Consider the following 24,144-nt stretch of genomic DNA (forward strand, 5'->3'; position numbering starts at 1 on the left):
TCTCTTGGGTATAAGAGTTGGCTCTTTTAAAAAAATTCAGCCCAGGCTGGGGGTGTAACTCAGTGGTAGAGTTCTTTCCTAGCATGTGTGAGGCCCTGGGTTCAATGGTCAACACTGCGAAAAATAAAAATAAAAATTCTCAGCCCTTTTCTTTTCCCGACTTTCCTCCCTCTTCTCCTGTCTTATACATACCTGGAAGTCCAAAGGTGGGAGACTGCTATGCTCCAGCAACTGCAGGGCCCTCCCCAGCATCTGCCTGTTAAGGAAGTGATTCCTACGCATTCTCTACAATCTTGCTACTCAGAAATGTGGTCCACTGCCAGGCTGGTGGCACATTCCTATAATCCCAGCAACTCCAGGCAGGAGGACTGAAAGTTCAAGGCCAGACTCAGCAATTTAGTGAGGCCCTATCTCAAAATTTAAAAAACAAATAAATGAAAAGTAAAAATGCAAATGAATGAGTTCCACTCTAGACTTGCTGAATCTGAACATCTGGGGTTGGGACTATGTTTTTTTCTGTCTTTCTTTCTCTTGTTCTTTGGTACCGGGGATTGAATCCAGGGTCGCTTAAGCACTAAACCACTCCCAGCTCTTTTTTTTTTTTTTTTTTTTTTTTAATGTTTTTATTTTGAGACAAGATCTCATTAAGTCCTTAGGGCCTCACTAAGTTGCTGAGGTTGGTCATCTTGCCCCAGTCTTCCAAGTCACTGGGATAGCAGGCATGCACCAACCTGCCCCGTTCCAGATTTTTTATGCCCTTTAAAGTCAGAACGATGACTCTGCACGGTCATCATAGTACCCTCCATGGAAGAATGAGTACACGACGCCTGCTTCTGCCATTCGAGCTCCCATAACGCCCTCATTCCTAATAGCCCTCCGGCTGGAAAATATATTCCACTGCAGAAACTACAACTCCCACAATGCCAAGAGGCGCTCACCACTTTCTAGAACTACATCTCCCAAGCTATCTTGCGAGGCAGACCACCGCCATAGCGCCTGCTCTGCCCGATGCCACTAGAACTACAACTCCCACAATGCTCGGCGGCACAACTACCGCCCCCTGCGGCTCCGAGGCGGGACACGTCGGCTCCGCCGGGCGAGGTCGGGTCGGGCGGGGCCCAGGGGTCTGCAGGGCTAGGGGCAGGTTACAGCAGCTGTACCCTTCACGACGCAGACATGGCGGCCCAGAAGGACCAGCAGAAGGATGCCGAAGCGGAAGGGCTGAGCGCCACGTGAGCGAGCTGACTCCCCAGACCCGAGACGCGGGAGTCCCGACCCCTCCAGTCTCGGGAGTCCCAGACCCCAGACCCAAAAGAGGGCGCCCGATCTCCTCTTCGGGGACCCTGGAGTCTGGACCCCCAGCCCCCTCCTTCCCTGGGATCCAGGAGTCTTGTCCGCCCCCTCCCCCTCCCCCGGGACACTAGCCTCCTGGACTCCGGAGTCCAGCCCCCTACCCCCTTGTTTCCCACGGGTCTGAACTCCCAACCCGCTCGGCCGCTGACCGGGCCCCGCCCCACAGGACCCTGCTGCCAAAGCTGATTCCCTCCGGCGCAGGCCGCGAGTGGCTGGAGCGGCGCCGAGCGACCATCCGGCCCTGGGGCACCTTCGTGGACCAGCAGCGCTTCTCGCGACCCCGCAACCTGGGTGAGCTGTGCCAGCGCCTGATACGCAATGTCGAGTACTACCAGAGCAACTACGTGTTCGTCTTCCTGGGCCTCATTGTGTACTGCGTGTGAGTGCCGCCCAGACCCGTCCCCCGCCGGCTGACCCCGCCCCACCTGCTGGCCCCACTGCCAGGCTGATCACCAAAGGGCCAGGTCTCTACTCCCGCATCAATCTGGCCAAGATGCAGTGTGACATATGTTATCCCACCTTCTTGTCCTGGAGAACATAACCTTTACCGACCAGTGTTCAAGGCTGCGGCCCCCAGGCTAGCCTGGCCCCAGAGGCCTGAATGCTGCCTTCCTACGCTCTTCTTCCAGGGTGACATCCCCCATGCTGCTGGTGGCCCTGGCCGTCTTCTTTGGCGCCTGTTACATTCTGTATCTGCGTACTCTGCAGTCCAAGCTTGTGCTCTTTGGTGAGAAATCCCCCGCCCAGATGGATCCCCCAAATTCTGGTTTCTTGGAATGCAAACCTCAGAGTCCCAACCAATCTTTGGAACCCAAGTCCACCAGAGCCTAGGTGTACTCTAGTTCCACCAAACCTAATACTTAAAATGTCAAACACACCCAGTGCTCCCACCCAAACCCAGAGTGAGATACCCCAAAGATACCACCCACCACCCAGTTCCTACATCTGTGGAAAGCACCAGCTGCAGGGACCCGCAGTGGACACCAGGTGGCAACCTTGTACAGGCCTAGATCGTTTCCCTCTCCTTTCTTGCTTCCTGGGGTGGGACCTGGAAGATCATGGAGCTTAGAGAGGGAGGCTGAGGCCTATGGCTCATGTAGCCCCAGACTGATACCAAGCAACACTAGGAAGAAAGATGCCACACGTGGGGAATTTCACACAGGGGAAAGCCCAGGTTTGCTGTGGGGATGTAACAAAGATGGCTGGGCATGGAAGGAAAAGTACCGCCACAACCTGGCTTGTCAGTTGCTGTCACCAGAACATGGAGACTTAACCTTATAGTCATGTCAGAAACCAGAAATCTGTATTTTTATGTGAAATCATTCAGTGTGTTTGTCAGCCACAGACAAAATTCTTGGGAAACATCTCAAAGAACACATCCTCAGGTCAGACTGGGACCTGGGGCCACCAATTTGAAACACCTTGTCTCTGAGTGCAGGTTGGAGCAGGAGGGCTCTGTGCGGGGGAGTGGGAGGCTCAAAGCCCCTGGAGGAGGAGGCTGAAGAGCAGACTGGGGCTGAGGAAGATGGGCTGTCTGCTGGTGGTCAGGGGACACTGGAAACTAGGTGGGGCCTGGGCACAGAGGGCCTTGGCATGAGGAGTTTGGAGTAGTTCCTGAAGCTTCCAGAGCTTGTGGTGCTAGATTGTCAGAAGGCAGCAGAGGTTGCTGACTGTGGGAGAGGGCGTGGGTTAGAACAGCTGCTTAATGACATCCGTCCCCAGGCCGGGAGGTGAGCCCTGTTCATCAGTACGCTCTGGCCGGAGGCATTTCCTTCCCCTTCTTCTGGTTGGCTGGTGCAGGCTCTGCCGTCTTCTGGGTCCTGGGTGAGTATAGGGTCTGGGTGGCTGGGGGTGGGCCATAGGGCCGGCCATGGAAGGTGGCCCTGAACTGCCTATTTCCCTGCAGGAGCCACCCTGGTGGTCATTGGCTTCCATGCTGCCTTCCACCAGATCGAGGCTATGGATGGGGAGGAGCTGCAGATGGAGCCAGTGTGAGGTGTCTTCAAGGCCTTACTGGCTTTCAGGGCCAGCTGACCCATCCCTGTCCATCCCGCCCCACACTGCCCTGCTGCTTGGGCCAGGGCTGCCTCCCGTCACGAGCCCAGGGAGGGGTTCTACCTTTAGAAATAAAGCCATTGCAGTCCCCGTCCAGCAAACTTTTTTCCAGTGTCTTCTGTGAGTCTCCGGAGGCCAATGCTGGGAACAGCACAGAGAGCAGGTGTGGGGGGCACAGTGAGCAAGACGCAGAGGTTCATCACAAGTTGTCACCAGGTGGTGAGTGCTAAGGAGAGAGAGGAGTTGAGGAGGGAGGGTGTCGGGGGTTCCCAAGATCACCTCTGGTTCCATGAAGTGCTAGGAGGACTTGGGACCCAGCACACATCTGTCCTCAGAACTGTGATTCATCAAGAAAGGACACAAAGCAAAATCAGCAAGAGGAGCAGGCATGTGGAGCCAAGTTAAGAGCAAAACGGGGCAGGAGCCTCAGGTCTCTCCCGGGAGGCCGCACAGGGCAGGCTGAATTCCTCCTCCAGTAGCAAAGGGTGATAACATGTGAGATGTCAACCTCAAGCCAGTTGAGACTCAGTGTCTGGTTATTACTGGGGATGTCCACATCAGCACCCTCTGTGTGTTCCCACTCCAGGATCCAGGCTGCCCAAGGACAGCAGCCTCAGCTGCAGTGTTAATTCTCTACTGCACAGAGAAAGTTCTGGAGTTAGTGCAAGTTAAGGGTTAAAGAGGTTGGCCAGGGAAGGCCAAGGTGACCCTGGGTGAAGACCTAAACTGTGTGGAGGAGCAGTTGCAGATCTTTTCAACAAAGAATGTTCTGGGCAAAAGAGGTCAGGGGCACCTGGAGGAGGCGCAGGCTGGGGCAGGTGCAGGATGGGAGGCTGGGGGCTTGGACTCAGACTCAGGAAAGAGCTGCAGATTGCTTTTCATTGCAGGCTCTGACTACCACATGGGAACACTGTCAAGGAAGAAAGGTACATGACAGGAAGGGGCAGCTGGATAAAGTCAGGAAAATGAGGCGCCAGAGAGAGGCCTGGGGGCTAGGGTCCAGTTCAGTGGTGGAGCGCTTGCCTGGTAAGCACGGGACCCTGGGTTCCATCCCCAGCACCGCAAAAAAATAAATGAAAAGAGAGGGCCTGGGAAGCTGCTCTAGACAGGGCCAGCCTTGGGGCTCTCTTTGAGGCAGTGACATTTCTGTAAGCCCCAAAGGACACAGCCAAGTGCAGGAAGAGTTGTGGGGAGTCTCCTAGGTTTGGCAGTGTGACCCTCAGCCTCTCCAACCTGGGCTTGTCACCAAAACTCACTGTGCATCATTTGTTCATTCAACGCCAGCTGGGACCTGTGTTGGTCTGGAATCCTGCTGTCAGCCAGGCCACCAGGCAGGCGTGTGGACTGTGCTCACTGCACCTGGGCGTGGCCGGTGCAAACAGAAGCCCAGAGTGTCAAACGAGACCCCAGATTTCAGAGGCTTAGTGTGAAAAGGGTGTAAAATTTCTCGTTAATCATTTTTACATCAATTATGTGTATTGGAAGGATGCTATTTTGGATACATTGGGTTAAATTATTATTTTCACTTGTTTTTTGCTTTATTTTTAAAAATTTTTTAAAGTTGTTGATAGACCTTTATTTTACTTATTTATGTGTGGTACTGAGGATTGAACACAGTGCCTTACACATGCTAGGCAAGTGCTCTACCACTGAGCCACAACGCCAGCCCTGCTTCATTACTTTTAAAAATATGTTCAATTCTCAGTACCACATATAAATAAAAATGAATAAAATAAAGGTCCATCAACAACTAAAAAAAAAATTTTTTAATTGGAAAAAAAAAATGTGAGCCAGGCACGGTGACACACACCTGTAATCCAGCTACTCTGGAGACTGAGGCAGGAGGATTGCAAGTTTGAAATCAGCCTCAGCAACTTAGCAAGTCCCTGTCTCAATAAAAAATAAAAAGGGCTGGAGGTAGAGCTCAGAGGTAGAGCGCCCCTGGGTTCAACCCCCAATACCCAAAAGAAATAATAATAATAAAATGAAAATGTGGCCACATAGAGAATGGCAAGTCACATCCACGGCTTGGATTTGTTTCTACTAGCGCCGTGCAGGCAGCAGTGCCGCAAGCAAGGCCCAGCTTCCCAGAGCTCACCTTTGGTGTGAGAGGCCCATGATCCACAGCAAATGGACCAGCCACCAGGGAGCCCTCAGAGAGGGACAGCTCTGAAGCCAGTCAGACAAGGCTGGGAGAGATGAGGGAGGAGCTGAGGGGAGGGCAGGGCCTTGCTGGGAAATGAGCAGCAGCTTGTCCCTCTGAAGTCTGGAGGGAGAGTAAGTGCAAAGGCCCTGAAGTCAGATTGCTCAATAACTGGGTGCTTGTGGCTGGGGTGAATGGAGTGAGGGAAACAGCCCAGGAAATGACATTGGGAGGATATTGGGGACCACACGGCACAGGACCTGCAGAACTGGGTGAGGTCTTTGGATTTTTGCTTAAGATTTTTGAACAAGGAAGAGACAGGGTCAGGCGTGAACATTAGAAATATCCTCTGGGCTGGGTGCAGTGGTGCACATCTGCAAACCCAGGAACTCAGGAGGCTGAGGCAAGAGGATCACAAGTTCAGGGCTAGCCTCAGCAAGTTAGCAAGACCCTGTCTCAAACAATAATAAGGGCTGTGGTGTGACTCAGTGGTAGAGTGCCCTTGGGTTCCATCCCTGGTACTGAGAAAATAAAATTAAAAAAAAAAAAAAAAAAAAAGGAAAGACATATTCCTCTGGGGCAGGCACACACTGTAATCTGTGATTGGGACCTGGGGGGCGGTGGTCGGGAAGCTGAGGCAGGAGGATCACAAGTTCAAGACCAGCCTGGGCAACTTAGCAAGACTCTGTCTCAAAATTTTATAAAAGGGCTTGGGATGTGACTCAGTGGTAGAGTGCCCCTGGGTTCAATCCCAGTGCCACGAATAAGAAAGACAGAAAAGGGAAGGGAAGGAAGATGGGCAGGAGGGAGCGAGATCACGGAGGAGGATCCAAGCTGGGGAAGGTGAGGAGAGACAGGGAAGGCAGAATCAGGTGGATGGAGCTTGTCGGGGGACCTGTGTGGGATCTAAAGGGAGGTAGCATGCAAGGATGACCCCATGTTTCAGACCTGAGCACAATGGAAAGACCAGGGACCTAGTCACTGAGGGTACGCTCCCAGAAGCTGCCACCAGAGGGCAGACAAGTGCTTCCTGCAGACTTGAGGGAGGGAGTCAGAACCAGGCTCCCTGAGAGATGAGGGCAGGGCAGGGACCTGGTCACCTGGGTCACTCTGAGGCCAGAGTCCCTATCCCAATTTTTGGGATACCAGAAGGTGTTTTGTTCGTTGGTCTCAATGCCAGTGTTCCCAGAGGAGATGGTGTCTCTGCCCATGTGGGCGAGTGGAGGCCACATCCAGTTTATGCCCCTGGGCCTTGAATGTTACCTACTTTCCTTATTTGCAGGTGACAAGGCCAGGGGCCCAGCACTTGAGACACATCATTGATGCAGGTGGTAAACAGGCCAGGACTGAGACCTAGGCCAGAAGCCTGATCTGGGGGTAACATTATAGGCCCCTAATTCTAGTGTGGAGTCATTGAGGTTTGGTTTAGGGTGACAAACTAGAGGGTTTGGTGTCTTATCAGGAGGACAGAAGCCAAAGGTCTGATTGTCTATTTTGGGGACAGTGATTGAAGTCCAGCTGGCTGGCTGAGTGACAGATGTGTGATATGGATGACTTGTTTGGAGTGACAGCCCCGTTTCTGGTTTGGGGTATTAGAAATGAATTGTCACGTTTAGGTGACAAGAGACCAGGGGCTGGGGATATGACTCGGTTGGAAGAGTACCTACCCTGCATGCACAAGGCCCTGGGTTCAATTCCCAGCACTGCAAAAAAAAAAAAAAAAAAAAAAAAAAAAGAGAAAGAGAGAGAGAGAGAGAGAGAGAGAGAGAGAGAGAGAGAGAGAGAGAGACTAGAAGTCAGGAGACAGAGACTGGAATTCCTGAGGCCTCGATTTCTGGAGGCACATTTAGGATGATGACACTATGAGCTGGAACTCTAATTTCGGGTGACAAGGTCGGGCGTCCCCTTGGTTGGAGGTGACCTGTATTTGTTACCCTGGGGCCACAGAGGCAGGTTAGGAGCAGCTGCAGTGGAGGTCCAAGGTCTAATCATTGGAAACAGCCTGGGGGTCCCACTGTGTAATCTGGGACAACAAAAACTGAGGAGGGGTCTCATTGCCTAGTGTGAAGTGACTGTAATTGGGGGTCACATATTTTAGTTTGGGGAAGGTCTGCTTACCTAGTTTGGGGTTAAACACATAATGAGTCCAGTTGTCAATATTTTTATTGTTGTTGTTACAAGGAATTGAACCCGGGGTGCTTAGCCACTGAGCCACATCCTCAGCCCTCTTTTATTTTTATTTTGAGACAGGGTCTCACTAAATTGCTTAGGGCCTCGCTAACTTACTGAAGCCAACCTTGAACTTGCAATCCTCCTGTTTCAGCCTCCCCAGTTGCTGGGATTACAGGCATGTGCACATACCTGACTCAGTTCTCAAATTTTAAGTGACAGGTTAGGAACTCTTATCTGATTGTGAGTGACAGGAACTGGAGTTGAGGCGTCAGTGACTTGGGTTCCTGTGGCAGTTGGGGTGATGGGGACTGAGATCCTAAGGTCCACTTTGGGGTGACAGACTGGGGTCTGATTATCTACTTGGGAGTGATGAAGTCCTGGAACCTCCTTGGGGAAAATAGGGTCTAGCCTCTGGTGGCGACAGCTAGGTGGAGACACTGACATTTAAAGTTTGAGGTGCCAGATGGAAGGTTCAATGGCTAGTTTAGAGCAACAGAAATTGGGGTCTGGTGGATTCCATGGGGGTATCTGAAATTTGCATACTAGTGCTCTCATTTGGGGCATCAGAGACTATGAGGTCTGACTTGGGGCTGGGGTTCCAGGGACCAAGGAACTGGTTTCCTAGTTCGGGGAGGTGACACGGGGCTCAGGGCTTTAGTCTGAGAGACCTGGCAATCGGTTGGCTCACCCAAGGCTGCAGACACTACAGGCCTGGTTGTCTCTGTGAGGGGACAAACCTACTGGGGTCTGGTTGACTCCTTCGGGGTGCATCCCTGAGAGAGTGCGGGCTCCCTAGGGAGTGTAGCCACGCTGAGTGGAGGTGAGCAGCCCCCGTGACAACAAGTTCCCTTTCACAGGTGCACGACCCTGTCTCACGTGGTTCTTTTAATAAATGTGTCACTCCTGTGTATGTCAGGAGTTCACCACTGGGTCCCCTTCTCTGTGTGTCGGGGCCACTGTCGTCTCAGGGATGCTGTCGATCTTGGAAGTGACAGTGTCCAGCCTGGCCCAGGAGGCCCCAGACCTAGCTCCTCTGTGACACAGCGTCCTGTTGGTCAGCCTGGTTCACACCCAGGCTCCTTCAAGTCCTGCTGAGATTAATACCCAGGAAAGGGGGTGGCGGGCCAGGAAGACCGTGCTACAAGTGGCAGTGGGCACCAAGCTGACCGCCTCAAGGTGACGGTGATGTGCAGTGCTGCTCTGGTGACTGGGGGTGGGACAGCCACAGCGTTCTGGAGTGGGTGGTTCTCCCTGGGCCATGGTCCTCAGAGGCCAAAGGCAGCTCAGCTAGACCCCTCATCACGGCACTGGTGTCGAGGCACAGCGGACACCGTCTTCTCCTGGGAGTGTCCATTCTTGCAGGCGACCCAGAGTGACCATGGCCTGGAAGGCTGCCTGGCCCTGCCAAGAGGCAAGAAAGCCACCTGGGCTCCAGGAAGGCCTGTGGGCTCCGCTGGCACTTCTCTCTTGGAGCAGCCCCCAGCTCCTGGGATGAGCCAGCCCCGGCTGCCTAGGCAGGTCTCTCCCAGACCAACAGGAAGCTGGGCTAGGGACACATGGCTGGAGACAGGCCTGATAGCCAGAGAGGAAGGAGACTTGAAGACTTGGAGAAACAAGTTTTATTTTCAGTCTTCAATGGGTAGGATAATATTCGTTTCATAATGCACTTTCGTGTAAATGAAGAATTATCAAACAATAGAAAATAAAGTTTCTTAATTCTGGGATAAAGTTTTTGTTTGTTTTGCAATACTTGGGGGATGAAGCTCAGGGGCATTCCACCACTGAGCTACATCCCCAGACCTTTTTACTTTTTTTTCTTTTTTATTTGGGGTCTCATTAGTTACTCAGGGCCTCACTAGATTGCTGGGGCTGGCCAGTTGCTGGTCAGTTGCTGAGACTCAAACTTGCGATCTTCCTGCCTCAGGCCCTGAGTCGCTGGGATTATAGGCATGTGTCAGTGCGCCCAACTGAGGTCAAGTTTAAAAAAAGAAACTGTTGGTCTATTTTCTAGTTTGAGATGCCAGTGCCTGGGGTCCTTTTGTCTAGTTTGGCTGATAGTGATTGGGGTTCCTTTGTCCATTTGGGGGCAGCAGACACTGGAATCCATTGTCTAGTTTGGGGTGATGAGACTAGAAGTCAAGGGTCTTGCTTTGGGTAATATACAGACCCCATTGCCAGGTGACAGAGACAGCCCAGCTTGGGGGACAGACTGCAGTGCAGCTGGTGGTGGTGAGGCTCAGGACTGTGGTGGGAGCAGTCGTTCCAGTCTTCTCATTTGGGGTGCAGAGCCAGGGGTTCCTGAGTCTGAGCACGCTAATACCTGGACGTTCCTGGGACAATTGAGCACGGGGTACCTGCACCCAGCTGTGGGTCCCCTGAATAAATGGAGATCTCTAAGTGTGAGCAGGGAGCGGAGCCTCATTTGTGGGTACTGAAGCTGGCAGCCTGGGCATTTGGAACTGGGGAGTCAGGAAGCCAGGATCCCAGAGTCCAGGATCCAGGTGTGGAATGTTTGTTTGGGTTGCTGATTTGTGTGGGTGACATGAAGGGCCAGCGCTTCCAAGGCTGGGAGCATCTCAGCCCCAGAGTCTGGCGGTGACAGACCCCTGACTTAAGGAGACTGAAGATGGGCCCTGCCCAACGTGGGTCTCTGAGGCTGGAGCACAATTAACCACGGGCATTCTGGCCCTGGGGGCTCTGCTTGCTGCCTTTATTGGACACGACAGGATCGTGTGGGCCCAAAGCCTACACTGGGAACAAGTGGTAATGATGGACAAGGCGCCTGTGACTACCAATGGAGACCCAGGTCCCTGCTGTGAAGAGATGGATACTGGCCTAAGACACTGAATTTAGGACACTGGGCGCGTAGCATGTAGCTCTGTGGTAGAGCACTTGCCTAGCATGCGCGAGGCCCTGGGTTTGATCTTCAGCAACACACACACACACACACACACACATATACACAAGATACTGAATTTGAAAGCCAGGTACAGTGGTACCCAGATACTTGGGAGGCTGAGGCAGGAGGATTGTTTGAGCCCAGGAATTTCAGGCCATCTGAGCAATATAATGACACCCAATTTTTTTAAAAAGATACAGAACTGGGGTGACTCGAGTCCCTTCTGTCGCTGTCTGGATATATAGTGTCTGGGAGCTGGTTTCCTGATGTGGGCAGCACGGGGCCAAGCTCTAGATGTCTGTGATAGTGCAGGCTCACTGTGGAGGAGGGGCTGGGGGAACCTCCAGGGCTCACATCATTGGTGACATTGGGAGCCCCAAGGTCTAGAGCAGAAGTGACTTTCTGTTGAGTGCCACCTGCCAAATTTGGAGTGAGTGAGTGAGTTCAGAGACTCAGAAGTCAAATTAAAAATACCTGGTTTTGGGATCTGGTGATGACCAAGTTTGGTGGCCATGTGTTGATTCTGGGGTCCTACTGATTTACTGCTGACTAAGGCCTGGGACTCTCAGGCCTATTTTAGGGATCACTGAGCCTGGGGGTCCTATGCCCTGATGTAGGGGGTGTCTGAGCCTAGGAGGTGAGATGCTGAGTTTGTAGGTGACCAGCTATAGAGTCAAGAGGCCTAGTTTGAGTGCCTCTCTGTCTTCACTGACTGCGGGTCCCTCAAGGTTAATTTAGGGTTGAGAAAGACTGTGGACCTGACCAAGACCAGGGCCCTACATCTAAATTAGAAGTGGCTGCCTGTGCTGTCCCGAAGGGGGAGTCCTAAGGCTGAGGGCCCAGAGCTCTAGATTGGGGTGATTGGATGTAGGGCTTAGATTCCAAGAAGTGTAGATGTTTTTGTGGGTAGCTGAGGCAAAAAGCTATCTGGTTTAGGGTTGCCTAAAGTGGGCTGTCCAAATGTTGAGGTTGGGTTGGCCAAGTGGGAGTCCAAGAGCCAGATGTTAAATTTGTTAGTGGCCATTTTGGTGGTCTAGCATCAAGCCAGGTTAACTGTGTCAGCAGGTGCCTCCCAGGGTAGCTGTCGTTCTTGTGAGGGTTTGGGGAAAGCATCTGAGAGGGGTGGCTAGAGGCCTGGTTTGGGAGTTAGTGACTTCAGGCTCCTAATACTTCAATACGATATGGGGTTCGCTGAGCCTTAAGTTGCTAAGGTTTGACTGTTGCTGGGGTTCCTCATACCCAGTTCAGAGAAGATAGAGTTTAGGGAGATGTTGCCTAGTGTGAGAGGGCCTGAGGCTGACACCTACATGCCGAGATAGGGGTGACTGACATGCAGCCTCAGATCCTGGGGAGACCAGGTGTCTGGATTTGAGAGGCTTAATTTGGGGTCTTTTTGTGTGTGTGTGTGTGTGTGTGTGTGTGTGTGTGTGTGTGTGTGTGTGTGTGTGTATACTGGGGATCGAACCCAGGGCCTTGTGCAAGGCAAGCACTCTACCAACTGAGCTATCTCCCCAGCCCCGAGGCTTAATTTGGGGTCTTGATACCCAGTTCCAGGGGCAACTGGCCTCAGGACCCAGATGCTAAGATTAGGGTTTACCAATGACTGGGGACTGAATGTTCACTTTAGAAGTGCTTTAGTTTTCCATCACTGTGGCAAAATACCTGAGAAAATCAACTTAAAGGAACATTATTTTGACTCACAGTTCCAGAGATTTTAGTCCATGGTCAGTGACTGCTATTTCGGGATCTGTGGCGACGTGCTACATCATGGCAGAAGGGCCTGGTGGAGGAAAGCTGTTCACTTCATGGAGACACAGAGAGAATGAATATGGAGTAAGCTGGGGAAGAGATACAGTCTTAAAAGGTCCACCCCCAAGGACCTACTTCCCCGTGAATTCCAATGAGGCCTGGTCTCCTAAGTGTCCATCACCTCCCAATATTCCATTAGATCATAAACCCATCAAAGGATTAATCCCCTGACGAGGTCAGAGCCCTCATGATCCAGTCTCCTCCCAAGGGTCCCACCTCTAAACACTGCTGCCTTGGGGGACCAAGCCTTTAACACATGATATTTTGGGGGACATTTCAGATCCAAGCCATAACAAGGGGTGCCGAGACTGGGGACCCAGCTGCCTCCTTTGGAGGTGTTTCAATGTCAGGCTCTGTTGCTGGGGCTGTGTGGTGAGGTCACAGATGGGGTGGGTGGGGGTGGTCCTGATGCCTATTTTAGTTGTGGCAGAGGCTATGCGTCCACATACATGCTCTGGGACTGAATGGGTCCCTGAACCTAGTTAACACATTTTAGGGTTACTATGGGATTCCTGATGCCAAAATGGTGCCAATGAGCTGAGAGATGCAGAATCCTGGTCTGGGGAATTGTGGAGTTTAGGGCAGATGACTGTGGGAGCCCACATCCTTAGCTGTGTGGGTCACTGACTCAGTCTAGGGGTACAGAGGCTTGGTTTGGGGAGTCATATTAGTTTCCTGTGGCTGCTATAATAATCTTGGTGGCTTAACGCAGCAGAAGTTTATCAAAGTTTTGGAAGCCAGACATCCAAAATCAAGGTGAGAGCAAGGCAGCACCCTCAGAAAGCTCCAGGGCAGGATCTTTCCTTGCCTTTTCCAGCTTCCGGTGGCTCCAGGCATCCCTGGGCCTGTGGCTGCCCCACTCTGGCCTCATTGTCACATGACCTTCTGCTCTTCTCCCTGTTCCTCTATTCTGTTCCTTATCAGGACATGCATCAGTGTCTCTTCCTTTTCCGCCCACCCCCACTCCACTTCCAGCTGCCGGGAGCTGAGCAGCTTTCCTCTGGCTAGCTCTTCTACCATGATGTTTCCGCCTTGGAGCAGCCAACCCTGGGCTGAAATCAGGAGCCAAAATAAACCTTTCCTCCTTTAAGTTGTGCTTGTCGGGTATTTTGGTCACAGCAATGAAAACTGACTAACATAGAAAACTGCTATCAATGGATTAATCGCTGATGAGGTCAGAGCCCTCGTGATCAAGTCCCCTCCCCGAGCCCTGCCTCTGGACTTCTCATTGGGGACCAAGCCTTCAACACATGCGCTCTTGGGGGGCATTCTAGATCCAAACCAGAACAGACCTTTTCCTAATAAGGTCACGCTGGCAGATTCCAGGGTTAGGACGAGTTCATAACTTTTGAGGGGGCCCACATTCAAGCTGCTACAGGGTTGTCTGAGGCAGGCACCCTAAATTCCAAGTTTGAGTCTCTGATTTTTTTGTCAGTGCTGGGGATTAGTGGGTCTGATAATAGGGGTTCCTGGAGTTTGGGTTAGGATGACTGACACTTGATTTGGGGGTTCTTGACTTACCTACTTTGTTGGGTAACCATCAGGTTCTAATGGTATTCTAATGGGGTACCTGAAGTTTGGAGATCAGAGGGTAGTCTGAAAGCTACTAAGTCCTAACTTTAGGGCTGTGTGAGGTGGGGAAGCTAGATGATGAATTTGTGGGGTAATTTACTGAGCTCATAATTCATGAGTGGGTTTCACTGAAGTAAAAGCTCAGTTGTGTACATTAAGAGCAGCTGATACTGGGGTTCCAGATGCCAGGTTGCAGAGGGCTATTAAAACTTGTCCAAAGGCTTAGCTTGGACATGGGTGATGGTAGAGACCTAGATGACTCGTGTCAGGGAGACTTGCTGGGGGAGGGGGGGGGTTCTGATCTTGATTTAGTAGAAACAGACTGGGGAACCAGATGTCTAGTAGTTTGGGAGGACTTAAACTGGGGGGACCCAACTCCAATATTGAATTAAGTCTGAACATCCAGCTGTCAAGCTTGCGGTCACTCAGTTTAAGGGTGACCAAGTTTCAATCCCATTTTCTAGTCTGTGTTGAGAATGAAGGTCACATACTAAGTGGGGTGATAGGGCCCATCTGTCCAGAACATGGGCTATTTATCTTGAGGTCCTGATGTCCCTAGGAAAACCTAGTCTAGGGGTGCCAACTTTGGGGCATCTGCCTAATTTGGGGTTACTGCCTAGGTTATGGGTGACTCATGAAGTTACTGGTACTTATTTTGGGATGGTTGAGTAAAGACCATTTCCAGTATCCTTTAAGTGTCTTGGTCTGGAGGGCTTGTTTTGGGATGAATGGAACCAGAGCCCAGAATCTTCATTTGGGGGGTACCTGGGGTTGGACTGGGGATTCAGTCCTTGGCATTTCTGAGTCTGGGCTGACCCAATAGGAAGCGTAGGCCTATTTGACAGGATCCCTGGTTTGCCTGGTCACGGGGACTTCTGCGGGACAGTGGGGTTCACATGCCTGGTTTGTGGGTACCTAGACAGATGACTCCTGTCGGGAAATCTAATACTAGGACCCAGAAGTCCTGGAGACCCGGTACCTGCGTCTGGGTATGGTGTGGGAGGATCCTAGCTCCAGGGCTGTCCAAGGCCAGGCTCCTCTTGGGAGGGGGAACAGGAATTTGGGGGTGACTCTCTGGGGCGGGTCACATGTCTGTAATTCGTGGTCCTGGTGGGGACTGAGGGGGTCCGCACGGGTGAGACGGGGGCGCTGCGGCACGGAGCAGGGCTGCGGCCCCGGGGGCTGGCTGCAGCGGAGGTTCCCGCGGGAAGCGGAGCGCGGCGGGGCGGCCGGCGGCGGGAGGGCGAGCGCCGGAGTGACAGGAGAGGAAGAAAAATGGGCAGAGAAATCAGAGTGGACGCGCGGGGGGCGCGAGTCCGGGAGCCAGCGGCGGCGGCGACTGGCGGGGGCCGCGCCTCTGCCTCGAGGGACGCTGCGGGCTCGCCTTCCCGGGCCCCCGCCCTAGAGGCTGGGCCGGCGAGCCGACCCTCTCCCCTATTCCGGATCCTGCGCCCCGCTGCGCGCTCCAGGCCCTCTCTCTCTAATTCCGTGTGCCTTGCTCCTCCGGGGAGTTCCACCTACTTTCTTCGGCTTCTGACCCCTCCCTGGGACGTTTCTGCCCCCTCCGCCTGCGTTCTACCAGAGCCGCCTACGTTCTGAACTGGGCGCCCTAACCCCTTCCTCTCGGTGCCCTAGACCCCCTCTCCCAGTTCTAACGCTGCTCCTGCATTCCAACTCCATCTTCCTTCCACGCCCCGGGTTTCCCCCTAGGGGCCCCCCCAGGTCCCTTGCAAAGGTTCGGAGCGGAAATGGGGCGCGCGGCGGCGGGGGAGGGGCGGGGCGGGGGCGGCGGCCAATGGAGCGGGAAGCAGGACAAATGAGGCCCGGCCCGCGCGGCCGACAGGCCCCTCCATCTTCCCATTAGCGCCTAATGGCCCCCCCGCCGCCGCCTGATGAAGATTTATCGGCCCCGGAACCCCCGCCCCCGCCCGGCCTCCCCGCGCCGGCCGCCCGCCCGCCCGCCGCGCGGACACCTGATGAAGCCGTCACCCCGCGGGAGGGGCGGCCGGCCTGGGGCCCGGCGGGCGCGGAAGGCGGAGGGAAAGTTCCGAGACCCGGGGAGGGGGGCGTCGAGGGCAGCCGGGAGCCCCCGCAGGGGGTCGTCCTCAGTTCAGCCCGGGAGCCCTGGGAGAGAGTCCAGCCCAGGGGTCGCGGTCAGGGTCGTGGGACGCGAGGGGGACAGAGCTGGGCTCAGGAATCCCGGGTCTGGGCAGGAGGTTGGGGCCTGCGTCCCCGATCCGAGGCAGGAGGGCTGGTCCCCCGGGGAAGAGAAGGCCGAGCCAGGACTCCTGGGCCCCGGGCTGGGAGCTGGGCACTGGGGGGCTGGGTTGGGAGGCCCCTGATTGATTTCTGTTTACCGGCTGTCCCCGCAGGCGGAAGAGCGAATCGCGCCCCATCCATCAACAGGCTCGCAGCCTCCCTAATAAAAACATTTTACTCCTAAATGATCTCGAACTAATTAACTCAAAGTGTTAATTAAAGTTTGCGCAGACAGCATTGTCATCAGGGAGGGCGGTGGATCCATCTTCCTGAGAGAGAGACAGGGTTTGGGGGGGGGCATCTGGAGAAGGGAGGGCTCCCCCTCTCCCCACGGGCTGATCCCTGTCCACCGCCCTGCCCTAGTGTCCTCCCAGCTTCCCCTCGCTGCTGCTTTCTTTGCTTCCGTTCCTACTTTCTGAGTTTTTCTCTTTTGTTCTTTATCAGTCCGTGTCTCAGGTCTCTGTCACCATGTCTGTCTTTTTATGCGTTTGCTGTCACTGTCTCTTGCTTCTCTTGCCATTGTTCCTACCTCCCATTAACAGGAGGCCTTTGTATGTTTGTGTGTGCTCTGGGTTTGTGTAAGTGGACACAAGTATGTATGTCAGAGTTTGTATGTGGACACATGTGAGGATATGTATGTCACAATCTGTGTGTGCACATGTGTGATTGAATCTGGGGTATTGAGACACATGCCCAAGTCCAGCAGTGTATGTGGACACATGTTGGAGTTGTGTATGTGTGCATAGGAATGTGAGCTCAGAGGTACCTGTGTGGACATGCGTGGGTGACCAGTGCCCCAGGCAGGGTGTGGGACTTTGTCTCCCTCCCAGCATTGGCCTGGGGAATCAGGAGCATCAGCTGCAGATGCATTAGGTGAGTGAGCCACCAGGTTCAAGTTCATGTGGCCCATCCCCTTCCCCCTCTACCACAGCCCACAGCCTGCAGGGCAAGGGAGCTGGGGCCAGGACAGGCCACTAGGCCATGGGCATCAGTGGGGTGGCTGGCTGGGCGGCCCCGGTGTGAGCTCATACATCAGGGCTGACAGGCTCCGAAAGCCCCGGAATTAAAACCTAAATCGAATATTGATCACCCGCTCCGGCCGTGGCGCCCACGATGCCCCCCCAGCTGCCTCGCGCTTGCTCCCTGCTCCCAGGCTCTCAGGCGGCACCGCTGTCCTGTCTTTCTCTCTGTCTTTCTCACCTCCTCTCCCCCCAGCTCCTTTCTACCCTGGCCTTCTGGTGACTTGTCTCTGGCCCCAGTAGATGCCCCCCTCAGTCAGAGACAGAGGATGAGTCAGAGGGACACACACATAAGGATCCAGAAACATCGATGCACAGTAAAGAGACCTCCAAATAGACCCAGAGCAAGCAACGCAGACACAAACCCAGACAGACAGACTGTCAGACCCAGGCGTACACAGATGCAGTGTCACGCCCTGAAAGTCTCACTGATACAGATACGCACCACATAAAAACCTACATACAAGGTGTTCATAGAGAATGGGACACTCAAGCCAGGCGAGGTGGCACATGCCTGTAATCCCAGCTACTCAGAAGGCTGAGGCAGGAGGACTGCCAGCTTGAGGCTGGCGGGGCAACTTGGAACCTGTCTTGAAAATAAAATCAAAAAGTAAAGAAGGACTGAGGTATAGCTCAGTGGTAGAGCACTTGCTTAGCAAGCGTGAGGTCCTGGATTTCATCCCCAGCACTGTAGAAAAAAGAAAAAGAAAAAAAAAAAGAAAGACACAGAAAAACAGATACTGAGAGGCTACAGAGTTACAGTCACACACAAGATCACAAAGGCACAGAGGCAGTCACAAAGCAAGTTACACTAATACAGGCACATAAAGATAGAAGTACAGTCACCCATGCAGACAGACACACTGAGCTGAGTACAGAGGACACACTCATGCTTCCTGTCCCCCATTTCCACTCATCATGACCTTATGGCCACCTCCCTCTGACTCACTCTCCAGGTACCACCCCTACTCCTGGATCCAGAGCCCAGAAAGGCCCCCTGCATAGGGAGGAGGCTCCCAGACCTCACCCCAACACTGGGCCCCTTCAATGCCCCCAGAGTCTCAAACTGGTCCAGGAAAAGAGCTAAAGAGGGTGGACCCCAGACAGGACCAAAGGTCTCCCCATCCAGAGGGAGGCAGGGACAGCACCAAGGTCATGCTGCCCGGACTGGCCAGGAAGCTGGGGTCCCCTTCTTGGAGACCACCTGTGGGTAGAAGACAGGACTTCCCTGGGCCATGAGGGCTGGGTCCCAGCACAGTGGGCAGGGGTGCTGCCCCAGCGCCCACCCCCACCCCAGGCTTCCCGACTGGGGCGGGAGGCGGTGGAGGCGGGCAGTGGCGGCTGCCGGGGAGAAGATGAATCTTTCATGAGTGATTTGCGGCCGCCTCTTCTCGTCCCGTGTTGTTTAATGTTTCAATTTGGGCGAAAGCAAAACATTCAATCAGGCGGATTAAGTGCGTAATGCGTCTCATCGCTCAATCTGTCGCCTCCGCCGGGCAGCCCGCCGGGTGGGGGGGTATTGGGCGGGGGTGGTAGGCAGAGACCCCGGCCAGGGGAGCCCTGTCCCCAGCTCTTCTCCCAAGCTTTGTCACAGGAGCCCTCCCCCTGGAGCCCTGCCAGGCTCCAGCCTGCCCGTCCAGGTCTAGCCTCACCCCCACATCCAGCTCTCTGCTTCATCTCTGGGTGCGCACTTGGCTTTGGGCCCTGGCTTCTCTGTATCGCTCTGTCCACCTGCCTTGTTCTACCTGTCCCTCTGTGTCCACCTGTCTCCACCTCTTTCCTTTCTCTTTGGGCGTGTCTGCTTGCTTCTGCCCTTTGATCATCTCTCTCTATGTCTGCCCTTCTCTGTCCTCCTATACCTCCAGATCTCTGTCTGTCTTCTCTCTGATGCCTAGGTTTTCCTCTCTTCTCTCCATCCCTGGCTGCTGGCATCTGCTACCACTTGGGTCAGTGTCTCTGAATTCCCTCCTAGGTTTCCTTGACCCTGTCAGCTCCTTGTCCCTTGACTGGCCTGAACTCCATGACCACTAGGGGGCAGCAGGTACAGGCTTTTCTGCTGGGGAGGCAGAGAGTGCTGGCTTTCCTGCCAGCTCGGTTGCCTCGCTGAAGACTTTGCCATTCATGCCCCCCTCCCTCAGACCCAGGGGTCCAGGCCCAGCCTCCTCCCTCAGACCCAGGGGTCCAGGCCCAGCCCTCCTCCCTCAGACCCAGGGGTCCAGGCCCAGCCCTCCTCCCTCAGACCCAGGGGTCCAGGCCCAGCCCTCCTCCCTCAGACCCAGGGGTCCAGGTCCAGCCTCCTCCCTCAGACCCAGGGGTCCAGGCCCAGCCCTCCTCCCTCAGACCCAGGAGTCCAGGCCCAGCCTCCTCCCTCAGACCCAGGAGTCCAGGCCCAACCCTGCTCCCTCAGACCCAAGGGTCCAGGCCCAGCCCTCCTCCCTCAGACCCAGGGATCCAGGCCTAGCCTCCTCCCTCAGACCCAGGGGTCCAGGCCCAGCCCTCCTCCCTCAGACCCAGGGGTCCAGGCCCAGCCCTCCTCCCTCAGACCCAGGGATCCAGGCCTAGCCTCCTCCCTCAGACCCAGGGGTCCAGGCCCAGCCCTCCTCCCTCAGACCCAGGGGTCCAGGCCCAGCCCTCCTCCCTCAGACCCAGGAGTCCAGGCCCAGCCTCCTCCCTCAGACCCAGGGGTCCAGGCCCAGCCCCTCCTCCCTCAGACCCAGGGGTCCAGGCCCAGCCCTTCTTCCTCAGACCCAGGGGTCCAGGTCCAGCCTCCTCCCTCAGACCCAGGGGTCCAGGCCCAGCCCTCCTCCCTCAGACCCAGGAGTCCAGGCCCAGCCCTCCTCCCTCAGACCCAGGAGTCCAGGCCCGGCCCTGCTCCCTCAGACCCAGGGGTCCAGGCCCAGCCTCCTCCCTCAGACCCAGGGGTCCAGGCCCAGCCTCCTCCCTCAGACCCAGGAGTCCAGGCCCAGCCTCCTCCTCCCTCAGACCCAGGGGTCCAGGCCCAGCCCTCCTCCCTCAGATCCAAGGGTCCAGACCCAGCCCTCCTCCCTTAGACCCAGGGAACCAGGTCCAAATCCTCCTCTCTCAGACCCAGGGGTCCCCTTCTGGAGCTTCCTTCCCCTGTCTCTCCTTCTCCCAGGCAGCCTGTGACCTGCTCAGGGATAAATGGAGATTTCAGCTGGGGACTGACAGGCACTAACCAGAAATGTTGTCACCACTGGCTGCTGCTGAGGCCCATGGGGCTGCCAGATCAGGGACCCACAACTCGAGCATGCACGTGAACAGGGACGCACACGGTGTCCTGCAGGAGGCAGTGGGATTCGCCAGTGTGCAAGGACACACAGACTCCAGGAAATGCATGCAGACGCCAGCCCTCAGGGACACACGTAGAGGGACCACAGCCCAGTGGGGGTCGGACAGATCCCTTGCCCTGCAGAGAAGCTGACAGACAGACAGACACACACCCCCTCTCACATGGCTTTGGGGGAACAGAATAGGCAGGACAGGATGGTCTCTCCAGACCCCCAACTCGACATTTGCCCTCAGCTCTGACCCTGGGCCTCTGCCCTTCCCCTGAGGCCCTCGCTGCCTCCCCTCCCTCTCTCAGCCCACTCTGTCCCCAACTCTCTCCTCTGGGGCTTGGGCTCCCCCCAGCGTCCTTCCAGCTCCCTGAGTTTCTCCTCAGTCTCTCACACTTCTGTCTCTCAGAAAGTCCGTTTCTCCTGCCTCTTTCTCCATCCTTCTCTGAATTTGTCTTTGTCCATTTCTTTGCACCTCTGTGGCAAGTCCCTCGCATCTGGGTTTTTCTCTCAGAGACGTTCATTTGTCTGTGCGCTGCGCTTTCTGAGGTCTCTGTCTGTCTGTCTTATCTCTCATCTCTATCTCTGCATCTCTGAGTGTCTCTCCGTCTCTGTCTCCCTGGAACTCCAGGCTCCGCTGCTTCCAAGTTTCTCCCTCCCTCTCTCCCCTCCCTCCCCCATCCCTGCCCCGCTCTGTCCGTCCCTCTGTATCTCCCGTCTCTCTGTCCATCCATCTCTCTCCCTCCCAGCCCCTCCCTCCCTCCCCCTCTCTCCCTCTCTGTCTCACTCTTCGCCTCTCTCTTTTCTCTCTCAAGTGTTTTCAATTTTATTCTGAGTGGAATTAACTACCCCTGATGTCAAATTGCCGCCGAAATCGATAATAATATCTTTACAAAAGAGGATATTCTTCTCTCGGAGAACGGCCTCTGAAAAATGGAAAATTTAGTCGAAATTGATTCATTACTTGACACTTTATAGAACGGCTGCGTATTGATCGCACCTGTCATGTCCCATCTCCCCTAATCGAAGCTGAAGGCCGGCTCCGATGCCTGCTATTTTTCATAATTCCACCGCAGCCGACAGCTCCACAAACACCGCCGCTCGCTCAGCCTCCGCCTCCCCGAGCTGGCCGCCACCGCGCGCCCCGGCCTGGCCCCGGCCCCGCGGGCCGCGGCGGAGCTGCCGCCCCTCCGTCCATCTGTCCACCAGTCCCCAGGATGCCCTGTCTGTCCTCCCTCACCCACCGCCGCTCTCTCCCGCCATCTGTCTGTCCTCCCTGCCCCAGCCCCCAGCCCTGTCCGTCTGTCCTTTCTCTGGGACCCCCTCCCCCGCTGTCTCATCTCCCCGACACCCTCACCCATTCTTCCCCTGGAGCCTGGCCCCCACGCACCCTCCAGGCTCCCCTCTGCCTGTGTGGCTGTCTGTCTGTCTTCCCTGAAGGAACCTGCCCCTGCGCCCCCCACGCCCGGCCACTTCCTCCCACCATCTTCCAGGGGCCTCTCGGCCCGTCTGGGGCCAGGATGAGGGTGGGGCGGGGGGAGGCCGCTACCCCACCCAGCAGACTCCGATCCCCACTCCCTCCGCTGCCCCCAGCGTGCATGCTCCAGCCTGGCCCCATTCCAGGCCCAGTCCCTGGCACCCCTCAGCCCCCGAGGAGCCCGGGCCCCTTCCTCGCCTCCCTCCTCGCCCTGCTCTCCAGCACCCTCCTCCTCCCTCCCCGCCTCCTCCCTAGGCCCCCCGAGGGCGGGCCACGCCCTCCATGGGGATTGAGAAGAATCAGACGCAGGCCCTGCCCTCAGGGAGCGCCCTGAAGTCGGACTCCGCCCCAGAACAGGGTGGAGTGGGCTCTGTCCTGGAGAGGTGGAGGTCAGGGGATGGTTTGGGCAGTGCTGGGCATGCAGAGCGGGCTTAGGTGAGGAGCTTGTGGAAAGCGGCTCCAGGGTGGGTGGGGGGTGGTCAGGAGTGTTCAGCAGGTGGTATACCTGGGCAGTTGACACAGACCCCACGCCAGTCCTCCCGTTTCCAACACCAACTAGCTGCGTAGTAGTGCGCAAGTGACGTGGGTGCCTCTGTTTCCCCATTGACGCTAATGATGGCACCTACCTCGGGCTGTTGTGGGTTAAATCACACACGGCGTCCAGGCCAGTGCTGACAGGGGAATGCCAGGCAGCTGCTCACAGCCGGGCTCCATCTGACCCTGCCCCTGCCTTGTACCTGTGTGGGTCCCGCAGCTGTAGGAGGATGGGGTTAGGCAAGTGGGTCCTGGGGGTGAGAGGTCACCTCACCCCTTCCTGGCTTCACCCTCTGTCTCTCCAGTGCTGTTCACTACACCTGAAGGCATCTTCCCAGGAGTTAAAAGTGCTCTTGGGGAGGCTGGCAGCCCTCACGGAGGGGGTCCTCTCTCTCCCAGGAGGTTCGGAGTCTAATGGATATCATAGACCCAAGATGTTCTCCCTCCTGCGTGGGTAATAAATTCAGTCCCTTGGGTGTTGCAGGCTGGTGAGGGTGTCTCCTCCTCTCTTGCTCTCTCTCCCTCTCTTTCTCTCCTAGGGGCATTAAACGCCCTGAGGGTGTCCTCTCTCCGCGGGGTATTAACTACAGTTTTCTGCTCCTGCAGCCTCCCTGGGGATGTTAACTACAGCTTAATGATCCCCCTCCTGTGAGACGCTTCCTTCAGTCAAGTGAGTGTTGGTGATACTGCTAACGAGTGAGCACGCAGCCCCTGCCCAGGAACGCTGCACAGCAAGAGCTCTCACTTTACTGAGCACCTACTATGTGCATTACAAGGCAGGACACACCCTGAAATCTGCCTTTTCCTGCATCCTCTCACCGAGAGGGTTCAGAGAGGGAATGTAAATTGCCCAAATGTGCACCACACAGAAGGTGCTACAGAAATCAGATCTGTGTGAGAGGGGACCAAGGGCGGTCAGAACAATCAGATGGGCACTGGTCACATCCCCAGGGTGTTGGTCAACATGTGCAAAGTGCACACTAATAAGTCTTGCCCCCAAAGGCATCAGAGCTCTCCTTGGGGGTACCCCAGATGTGGTGTGGTAAGCTGCTTGAAGGTGTTCCTTACTAAGGGGTGTTTCCACCCGGGGGTGTTTTGACCTCTCCTAGGGGTAGAGGCTTAGACACAGAGTGCTAAGCTCTTGAGTGATGGTCTCTCCTGGCTGATGGTGTTGCTGATATTCCAAAGATGTTCTGCTTTCTGGAAGGGTGTGTGTACACTGTAATAAACTGTCTTCCCAGAGGGTGTTCTGTCTTACAGAAGGGTGTTATCTACAGTCAGACGGTGTTCTCTTTTCACACGTGTCTTCCCAGAGCGCAGTTCATGGTCAAAAAATGCAGTCCAGCTGGTGCTCTGGATGCCTTGATAGGTTTTCTGAAGGGCGTAGCCCACATTTATACCCAGAGGGGCTGTCCTACCCTACAGAGAGCATTCTAGATCCTCCTCTAGAGCCATGCCTTGGGAAGGGGGGGCAGGGGTACTCTCTACGCTCAAGAGGAATGAGGCTCTAACACCATCTAGCTGGTGAGCTGTCAAAGGGGGCTGTGTATAGTCCA

The 24,144-nt window shown here is 55.2% G+C and overlaps 1 protein-coding gene across 1 annotated transcript; it reads left to right on the forward strand.

The window, feature by feature from the left end:
- The first annotated feature begins 1,057 nt into the window (after positions 1-1,057).
- Positions 1,058-3,509, forward strand: RABAC1 (Rab acceptor 1). The gene is made up of 5 exons (XM_079118876.1): positions 1,058-1,232; positions 1,520-1,732; positions 1,983-2,080; positions 3,076-3,177; positions 3,260-3,509. The coding sequence occupies exons 1-5, from the start codon at positions 1,177-1,179 to the stop codon at positions 3,346-3,348; spliced, it is 558 nt and encodes a 185-aa protein (XP_078975002.1). The 5' UTR covers positions 1,058-1,176; the 3' UTR covers positions 3,349-3,509.
- Positions 3,510-24,144: the final 20,635 nt, after the last annotated feature.

Source organism: Sciurus vulgaris (genome assembly GCF_902686455.1).
Source record: "Sciurus vulgaris genome assembly, chromosome: 17".
Taxonomy (NCBI): domain Eukaryota; kingdom Metazoa; phylum Chordata; class Mammalia; order Rodentia; family Sciuridae; genus Sciurus; species Sciurus vulgaris.